General features: G+C 40.8%; 1 protein-coding gene across 1 annotated transcript in view; it reads left to right on the top strand.

Moving 5' to 3' along the window:
• LOC135091498 (tyrosine-protein phosphatase non-receptor type 13-like) overlaps positions 1-10,000 on the top strand; it is a 106,587-nt gene that overhangs the window by 71 nt on the left and 96,516 nt on the right. Inside the window, exon 1 of the mRNA XM_063989193.1 lies at positions 1-898. This exon is cut by the window's left edge and continues 71 nt beyond it. Coding sequence (XP_063845263.1) covers positions 82-898 — 817 coding nt within the window. The 5' untranslated portion in view covers positions 1-81. The remainder of the gene's footprint in view (positions 899-10,000) is intronic.

Genomic DNA, 10,000 nt, shown 5'->3' with positions numbered 1-10,000 from the left:
GAGCGGCTTCAGTGACGGGCGACGCGCGCCTGCTGGTGCCGCGCCGTGTGTGCTGCGTGGCGGGAGGCGCGTGCCGGCACCATGGTGGGCCAGCTTATGGTGGAGGACGAGTACACCATTAATGTCAAGCTGCGGCGGCCCCTGCGGGAGGGCGGCTGCCTCGCTCCGCCCACACTCACCTTCAACCCAGACTCCCCAGCCCTCACCTTCACGCCGCCGCCCGATGCCACCTTCAGAGAGCTTCGCGCCACCAAGAATGTGAACGGGCGGCCCTGCCTGACTGTGGGCACTCAGCCCCACCCCGGCCAGCTCAGCATCATGCCGCCCGGCGAGGCGTTGCACGTGGGGCCGCCACCTCCGCCCCAGGTGATGGTGGGCCGCAAGCCCCTGCCCCTCGTGCAGGTGTTCTCCGACGACAACGATCTTGTCGCCACCAACAAATTCACTGCGCCACAGGACCGCGCCCCCAGCCCGCTCGGGCCCCGCTCCGGCCAGCTGGCTCTGGACTACCCGTCCTCCGCCGCGGGCACCCTCTTTGTGCCCCGCATACCCGAACACTGCAAGTCTGACAGCGGCGTGCTATACGTGCCGCCCGTGGAGGAACAGAAGCTTCGAGTACAGAAGAAGGATGAGCCGCCCCTGCGAGGCAACTCCCGCCGACGCCGCCTGCCGGAGCTTGAGGGCCAGCTGGTGCCGTACTCTGGACGGGAGGCAGCCTCGCGGGCGGCGGCGCGCGCCCTGCTGGGCAATGTGTTGGCTCCCCGCCTGGACTCCCCACGCCCTCCTTCCCCGAGGCCACCCACCACCACAGACATGCATCTCTCCGGTGACCTGGTCAGCCTGAGCCTGGGCCGTCCCCGCGCCCTCACCTGGGGAGGGCACACCTCTGCCTTAGAAGGTATTGTCTTCCCCGCTCGTGTCCGTGTGTCCCTCTGTGTCGTGTGATGCTGCGCTGCTGCTGCTGCTGTTGCTGCTGCTGCTGTCTGTGTCAGTCCGCCAACAATCCTTTACTTCCTGTCCCTCCCACCACCCTCACTTTCTATCCTAGTAAGCCTTTCTCCCCCACCCATCCCTCATCCCGCCCCGCCTGTCCCTGTCACCGCCTCCATCACCCTGCCTCTCCACCCAGCTTTCAATTTGTTCAACAGGAGCCATGACCCCTTCCTCCTCCTCCTCCTCCTCCTCCTCCTCCTCCTCCTCCACCCGATCCTCATGGAAACCATTGCCTTCAGTAATGAAAAAGCAGTAAGAGCTATTAATGAAATTGATTTCTCTCTCTCTCTCTCTCTCTCTCTCTCTCTCTCTCTCTCTCTCTCTCTCTCTCTCTCTCTCTCTCTCTCTCTCTCTCTCTCTCTCTCTCTCTCTCTCTGCAATTGCACTAAAGTCGCATTCTTTGTATTACTAATCATTTAAGAGTCAGTATTTTGTGATGTTGATGTTTAAATGAAACTGAACCAATAACATGAAGTGAAGATGGCCTTTGTACAAATAATAATAATAATGATAATAATAATAATAATAATAATAATAATAATAATAATAATAATAATAATAATAATCTCTTAAAAAACGGACAATATTTTTTATTTGTTTTATTTATGTTTTTACTTGTTTTAGATTTTATTCAATATTTCAGTTTTTCTTTTACTAATTTTCTTTTATTTATTTATTTTTTATCAATCAGTTATTTTTTTCTTTGTATTTCATTTTTTTTAATTACTACCGGTTGTGAAAAATTGTTCAGACTTGTTCCCTCCACCCTCTCCACCTCCCCCTTCCCCTCCCTCTTCTCTTTCTCCCCCTCTTCCCCCCTCCTTCCTCCCCCTCCCTCTTCCCTTGGTCTCCTAATGAACTCTTGTTTCCACTAAAAGGGAAGAAAAAGAATCAGGAAAGATCTCGGTTTGCTGTGTTTTTTCGCTTTTTTTTTCGTTTTTTTTTTTTTCTTAATTTTTCCCCTTGGAGATCGCCATTATGGAAATTACTGTTGTTTTTTTATTGTTGCCATTATTATTGTTATTATTATCGTTCTTTTTATCATTTATCTTTTAATGTTAACTAAGAGAGAGAGGCTGATTGTTTTCATATCTGACTCCTCTTTCTTTTTATTTATTTTCTAACCTTTCCTCCTTCCTTTTCTTTTTCCAACCTTTAGTCCTTCCTTCCTGTTTTCTTTTTTCCTTTTTTTTTTTCATCCTTCCTTCCTCCCTCCATCCTTCTTCTTCCTTCTATCCATCCATGCATCACTTTTTTCTTCTCATTTCTCCATCCTCCTCCCTCCTCCTCCTCCTCCTCCTCCTCCTCTTCCTCCTCCTCCTCCTCCTCCTCCTCCTCCTCCTCCTCCTCCTCCTCCTCCTCCTCCTCCTCCCCCCATTCACCGATGACGTGCATAATGGAATTTTCGGAATGCCAGTTTGCTTTTTTTTTTTTTTTTTTTTTTTTTTTTTTTTTTTTTGCGAGAGGATGTGTGTGAGTAACGACCACCACCACCACTACAACTTGGCAGACGACCTTGGGATTGGTCTAATTAGAGGCGCTATCTGTATAGAACTGTCTGATGTTAAAGACTCTCTCTCTCTCTCTCTCTCTCTCTCTCTCTCTCTCTCTCTCTCTCTCTCTCTCTCTCTCTCTCTCTCTCTCTCTCTCTCTCTCTCTCTCTCTCTCAATCTTGGTCTTAATTTCCTTCTCACATTCTCGTTCTCTTAAGCTAATTCTCTCTCTCTCTCTCTCTCTCTCTCTCTCTCTCTCTCTCTCTCTCTCTCTCTCTCTCTCTCTCTCTCTCTCTCTCTCTCTCTCTCTCTCTCTCTCTCTCTCTCTCTCTCTCTCTCTCTCTCTTGTATTTTCCTCTTCTCTTTTATTTTATCTCCTCTCCCTCTGCTCTCTCTCTCTCCCTCTCTCTCTCTCTTTGTATTTTCCTCTTCTCTTTTATTTTATCTCCTCTCCTCTGCTCTCTCTCTCTCTCTCTCTCTCTCTCTCTCTCTCTCTCTCTCTCTCTCTCTCTCTCTCTCTCTCTCTCTCTCTCTCTCTCTCTCTCTCTCTCTCTCTCTCTCTCTCTCTCTCTCTCTCTCCCCAGTGTTTTACGTCCTGCCCTTGTTTAAGAGAGGAGTGAGAGGGGTGTGAAGGCACCTGCAAACCTAAATTCCTTTCCTTTAGCTTTCTTTCTTTTTCCTCTTTTATGGGAGAGAGAATTAACAAGTTTTTCTTTTCTTTCCTTTTCCTGCATTTGTGTTCGCTCTCTGGTCTACATCACTTGTGCATAAAAAGGGGAAAAAAAAAAGTATCGTGATCTCTGTAATTTTGTGCGTGCTTATAATATTATCCGTGGTGTTTCAGTCAGTTATATAAGCATTACATGAAGCCAATTAACCATTCAGCTGCCAGTAATAATGATAACAACTTAATGGCTGTTTTTATGGGTTTGTGTGAGGCCCGTTAACCCTTTCAGTGCCAATAGCAATTATGACCCCTGTTGTTTTTGCTTGTTTTTTTTTTCATTTAAGTTTCAGTCAGTTACATAAGTAGTACGTCAGTCTCGTTAATCCTTCGAGCACCAATGACAGTAATGACAACGTAATGTTTAAGTGACCCTTTCCGTGATTTTACTACCGAGCGAAAATGTAACTTGGGCCACTTATAACTCCTTCACTTCCTCTCAGTTGTTTTACTTGCCTCCAGAACACTGCTGAGAATTATTGTTTACCTGGACAATGAAAGGAGAAAATGGGAGGTTATTTTTTTTTTATTTTCATTTATTTATTTATTTATTTTATTATTTTTTTTCATGGGTTACTAAACTATTTAAGAGACTTGACCTCAAAAATAAATGGCTGAAAATTGTTTGTGATTGTAGTCTTTTTTTTTTTTTTTTTTTTTTTTTTTTTTTTTTTTTGTCTATACACAGAAAAGAGAGAATTGGAGGTTAACATTTTTTTCATTATTCTTTTCATGGGTTACTGAACAATTTAAGAGACTGGAGCTCAAAAAAAATAAATAAATAAATGGCTGAAGAATGCTATATGTGATTGTAGTAAAAATAAATAAATAAATAAATAAAAATTGTCTTGGCAGTGAAATGCTTTAATGTTATAAGAAATTGTGGCTTTCGAAATGATTCTCTACACTAAACTCGCATCATATCTTCTATTTATTTATCTATTTATCTGTCTTTTTTTATTAAGCATCAAAAATTTATAGCAGTCAAGAGGTTAGTGACATTTACTGTGTGTGTGTGTGTGTGTGTGTGTGTGTGTGTGTGTGTGTGTGTGTGTGTGTGTAGGTAGCATTGAGGGGGTAGGAAAAAAAAGTTGCAGTCTGGGCAGGTATGACAGGTAGCACGACGCGTCACCCCTTGATAATGTAATACGGAACGAGAAGTGTTTGGCTAGTCATGTGTCGTGGTGGTGATGGTGGTGGTGGTGGTGGTGGTGGTGGTGGTGGTGGTGGTGGTGGTGTTTTGGTTTGCGTAATAATCTTCTTCTTCTTCTTCTTCTTCTTCTTCTTCTTCTTCTTCTTCTTCTTCTTCTTCTTCTTCTTCTTCTTCTTCTTCTTCTTCTTCTTCTTCTTCTTCTTCTTCTTCTTCTTCTTCTTCTTCTTCTTCTTCTTCTTCTTCTTCTTCTTCTTCTTCTTCTTCTTCTTCTTCTTCTTCTTCTTCTTCTTCTTCTTCTTCTTCTTCTTCTTCTTCTTCTTCTTCTTCTTCTTCTTCTTCTTCTTCTTCTTCTTCTTCTTCTTCTTCTTCTTCTTCTTCTTCTTCTTCTTCTTCTTCTTCTTCTTCTTCTTCTTCTTCTTCTTCTTCTTCTTCTTCTTCTTCTTCTTCTTCTTCTTCTTCTTCTTCTTCTTCTTCTTCTTCTTCTTCTTCTTCTTCTTCTTCTTCTTCTTCTTCTTCTTCTTCTTCTTCTTCTTCTTCTTCTTCTTCTTCTTCTTCTTCTTCTTCTTCTTCTTCTTCTTCTTCTTCTTCTTCTTCTTCTTCTTCTTCTTCTTCTTCTTCTTCTTCTTCTTCTTCTTCTTCTTCTTCTTCTTCTTCTTCTTCTTCTTCTTCTTCTTCTTCTTCTTCTTCTTCTTCTTCTTCTTCTTCTTCTTCAAGGCCACTATCTGCATGGGCTTTATGGAAAAACTGAGTTATTATTGTTGCTTTATCACGACCACCACTCACGACCACCACCACCACCACCATCACCGTATCATTATTACTATCACTTATATAAATCTTAATCACCACCACCACCACCACCGCCATCATCATCACCCTACCCAGTTACATACATACCTCACTGAGACGCCAAGACAGGATATCAACCGCAGTACTAACATCAACAACATTAACAATAGCACCAGTAGCAGTCAGAGTAACACTGCAAACATCCCTCACCACACTGCACTTCAAGAGACACAAAACACGAGGCAGGGAAGCGAAGGGACTTGTGGGCAGTGAGCAGTGAGGGGAGGGAGAGAAGGGCGGGGGAGAATCCAGGAAGCCACAGCCCTGCATAACACACTTACTTCACCCTCACACACATCACAGCACACCACGCCTCGCTAACTCTGACCTTGCCCGACTTATCTTTAGGGACGGAAGGCACGGGGGTAGGCGCTATACACTCACACTACATGGAACAGAGGAAAACGGGCAACAGAAAACAGGTGAACAGGGAAAACATGGAAAAACTGAGAAAAAAAAAACAGGGAAATAGGAGAAATAGAAGGAAACAGAAGGAAACAGGAAAACAGAGAGGAACAGAAGGGAAACAGGGGAATAGAGGAAAATATGAGAAACAGGAAAACAGAAGAAAACAAGAAGAAACAAAGAAAGAAACAAGAAAACAGGAAAAACGGGAAGCAAATAGGAAAAGGAAAACGGAGGAAAACAGGGAGAAACAGAGAAAACAGGAGGAAAACAGAGGGAAACACAAGGGAAATAAGAGCTATCGACACGTGCACCCCCTAATGTAAATCCCGCCGCTCGTGTGTCGCTGCTTCACACGTCCTGGTTTTGTGTTCAGATTTTTTTATAGGACTGAAAAAAGCGACCAATTAAGGAGGAAAGATACACATATTGATAGGTGGGTGGGTAAACAGACAGACAGACAGACAGACAGTCCTTTCCTTATTGGCTCAAGGGATTTTTTTGTGCCGTGTAGTGATTGGTTGGTGTTACAAAGGGGGAAGGGAGAGAGAGAGAGAGAGAGAGAGAGAGAGAGAGAGAGCAGGGTACGTACGTTTCTCTGCTCAAGTAGATGAATAGATACGAGTATGCAAATGGATCGATAAATAGATAGATAGTTAAACTGACATAGAGATAGAGGAGACCGAAAAACAGATAGGTAGATAAATGCATACGTAAACATACATACATACATACATACATACATACATACATACACAAGTATCTTACATTCACAAAAAGCAACATTAGAAAGGAAATCTCATTTATAAGGATCTCATTTTCATAGAATCCGGAACAAATTGAAGTCATAAATCTCTCTCTCTCTCTCTCTCTCTCTCTCTCTCTCTCTCTCTCTCTCTCTCTCTCTCTCTCTCTCTCTCTCTCTCTCTCTCTCTCTCTCTCTCTCTCTGTGTGTGTGTGTGTGTGTGTGTGTGTGTGTGTGTGTGTGTGTGTGTGTGTGTGTGTGTGTGTGTGTGTGTGTGTGTGTGTGTGTGTGAAATATTGAAACGCACCTTCAAGCTTTCATTTTTTATTTTATTTTATTTTTTATTTATTTTTTTTGTGTGTGTATACAGTAAATGGAAAAAAAAATACATGTACGTAGTGTGCAAAGAAAAAAGAAAAGTGATCGTCATCGTAACGTTGTTTTTATTTATATATGTGTATTTTTAAAGGGAAAATATACGAGTTTGTAGGTAGGCAGATGAATATAGATAAACACATTTGTAGGAAGATGTGTATATATATATAAATAGTGGATGTGACTAGTTTGATAGATATGGCGGACTTACAAACAGATAGCCACTTGTGCATAGATAGACAGACAGATACGTGGACAAACATGGGCATATAAATTGAAAGAGGTATAGATAGATTGAGCTTAACAGATCACCAAAAGCAAGTAAAATAAATGAATAGTAATAATAATAATAGCAGAAATTATAAAAAAAAAATAATAATAATATACGAGACACTCAAAGATATTATAAAAAAGAAACGAACATAAACACACACAGATAGACATACATACAGACAGACAGACAGACGGATAAATGAAAGATTCTAGACTGACAGACAGACAGACAGACAGACAGACAAATAGATGATAACTCCTAAATAAATAGATAAACCTGGTATCATTATCCCCAAACACAACCACTGGAGTCTTAGATTGTAAACACACACATACGTACATACATACATACATACATAGACAAACAGACAGAGATAAACAGACAGCGCACATCCATTCACCGAAACAGAACAAGTGGTGTCTTGGAGGATAAATAAACACACACACACACACACACACACACACACACACACACACACACACACACACACACACACACTATCATTACGCCCCAACACAGGCAGCGGTGTCTCGGAGCGTGAATTAAGCACCCGTGATAGTGTTATTTCAGGATCTCATCAGGTTGTCGCCGCCTCGCCCACAGCAGTGACGCGCGTTTCTGTTTGCAATACTCGTGATTCCTGTGCCGTGAGAGAAAGAGAGAGAGAGAGAGAGAGAGAGAGAGAGAGAGAGAGAGAGAGAGAGAGAGAGAGGGAGGGGGAGAATTTCGAATGTCAACAAACTATTAGATCCTTTGTACTTAGAATGCTTTACTATACTAACTACTTTTATGTTATTAGGGAGGAAATATAGCAACTGCATGAGAGAGAGAGAGAGAGAGAGAGAGAGAGAGAGAGAGAGAGAGAGAGAGAGAGAGAGAGAGAGAGAGGGGGGGGGGGTGGTGTTGATATCTAGATGCTTTGTCATATAAGTGCTAAAACCTGATTATTTCTCTTCATATTCATATCGAAGTGTTACTGTATAGATCAAGTTTGCCAAGCGTCCTGTTCTGCTCCTCGTTCTTTCGTCAGAGTTGTTTTGAAACGCCACTTATATAATTAGTTGTGATGTTATAAGTGCTCTCTCTATTGTTAATGTAAAAAAAAAAATACCACTTGAACCGTGAGAACACTCCTAATAATCCCAAATAACTTCGACAAGAGCTTGTTGAAAATAGTCAAGATCGAGATTAAGAGGTTGAAACGTTTCAGAATACGTATCATCTTTCTCCATCCATTCCATTCCCAGATTGCTTTCCCAACCTCCTCCTTCATCTCTTGTGGCAATCAGTTTGGAGTGCAGAGAGCAACAGCACACTCAACTCTACAGCATCTTTTCTGAGACACTCCATTCTTTTTTAGTTCAGATAAACTCCACTCTGTCAATCCAGGAAACAACAGCAAGCTACTCATTTAGTTCGAGAAATTGCACTTCGTCGGTCCAAACATCAACAGAAATCTACCCATTCAATTCATACAAATTCTACTTAATCAAACCAAAAATCAACATGAAACAATTAATTCAGACACATTTTTACTCTTTCATACCAAAAAGCCAACAAAACTATTGATTCAGACAAATTTATACTCTTTCAAACAAAAAAAAGTATTGATTCAGACAAATTTTCTACTTTCAAACCAAAAAAACAACAAAACTATTGATTCAGACAAATTTTATACTCTTTCAAACAAAGAAATAGTATTAATTCAAACAAATTTCCACTTTCAAACCAAAAAAAAAAAAAAAAAAAAAAAAAAACTATTGATTCAGACAAATTTCTATTTCAAACCATAAACCAACATAAAACTATTGATTCAAACAAATTTCTACTCCATCAAATCAAAAACCAACAAATAAAAACTATCGATTCAGGCAAATTTCTAAAAAAAAAAAAAAATTCAGACAAATTTTACTGTATCGCAAAAACCAACAAAAACTATTAATTCAGACAAATCCTACTCTAACAATGCAGAAATCAGTAACAAAACTACCTCATCAATTCAAACAAACTCCTTTCTATCACTCCATAAGCCAGCAAAAAAAAAAAAGAAAAAAAATACTTTATCAGACAAACTCCAATCTGTCAGTCGAAAAAAAAAAAAAATCAAACTACTGCATTACTTTAGGCAAACTCCCCTACCAAACGCTGCCCTGCCGTTGCACAGTCGAGGTCCAGAATCGTAAAAACTCGCGACATTCACTCCCACTGTGCTTCGTTTCCCATAAATCTGATCTACTGACAATTACCCCACAAAGCATGAAAGGAAACGAACATCAGCAGATCAGAAGCCTTAAGACTGTGGGAAGACACCAAACACAGTGAAAATCTGAACAAGCTTACGCCACTTATGACCGAGACTGTACAAGAGCAATAGGAACATAAGAAAACAAGAGAAGCTGCAAGAAGTCTTCAGGCCAACACGTGGCAGCCCCTGCATGAAACGTGTCTACCTGTTTCCACCTGTCACCTTCGTCTGTGGTTGTATCATCTTATAAAGCTCCCTGATGACTCAACACAAAGGGCCTGATTGCTAAGTCTATTCTATTCATCTACCACTCTATTTAAGAATGTATCACCTTATATACCTCTATTTTTTATCTCTATTAAACTTAAACCTATTTCTCTTATTTCCGCGTTACTGACCCTTAAGGATTTTGTGATACCCAAGTTATATATATATATATATATATATATATATATATATATATATATATATATATATATATATATATATATATATATATATATATATATATATATATATATCCCCTATACTATTCGAAGACTTCTCAGATCCCCTCATAACCTACGCCTCTCTGAATTTAAATAGTAAGTGTATTTGTATTCGTCTAACACGCTCGCTGTATCTCTTAGCTTGCAATAGATGGCGCTGCTTATCACAAACATCACAGGAAACAACAACTGCTTTCCTTTTTCTTTTTTTTTCTTTTTTTCTTTTTTTCATTTTTATTTTTCCATTTTTTCTTTC

The sequence above is a fragment of the Scylla paramamosain genome, chromosome 3 (genome assembly GCF_035594125.1).
Source record: "Scylla paramamosain isolate STU-SP2022 chromosome 3, ASM3559412v1, whole genome shotgun sequence".
In the NCBI taxonomy this organism is placed as follows: Eukaryota; Metazoa; Arthropoda; class Malacostraca; order Decapoda; family Portunidae; genus Scylla; species Scylla paramamosain.
This window is presented reverse-complemented; position numbering and strand designations above follow the sequence as displayed.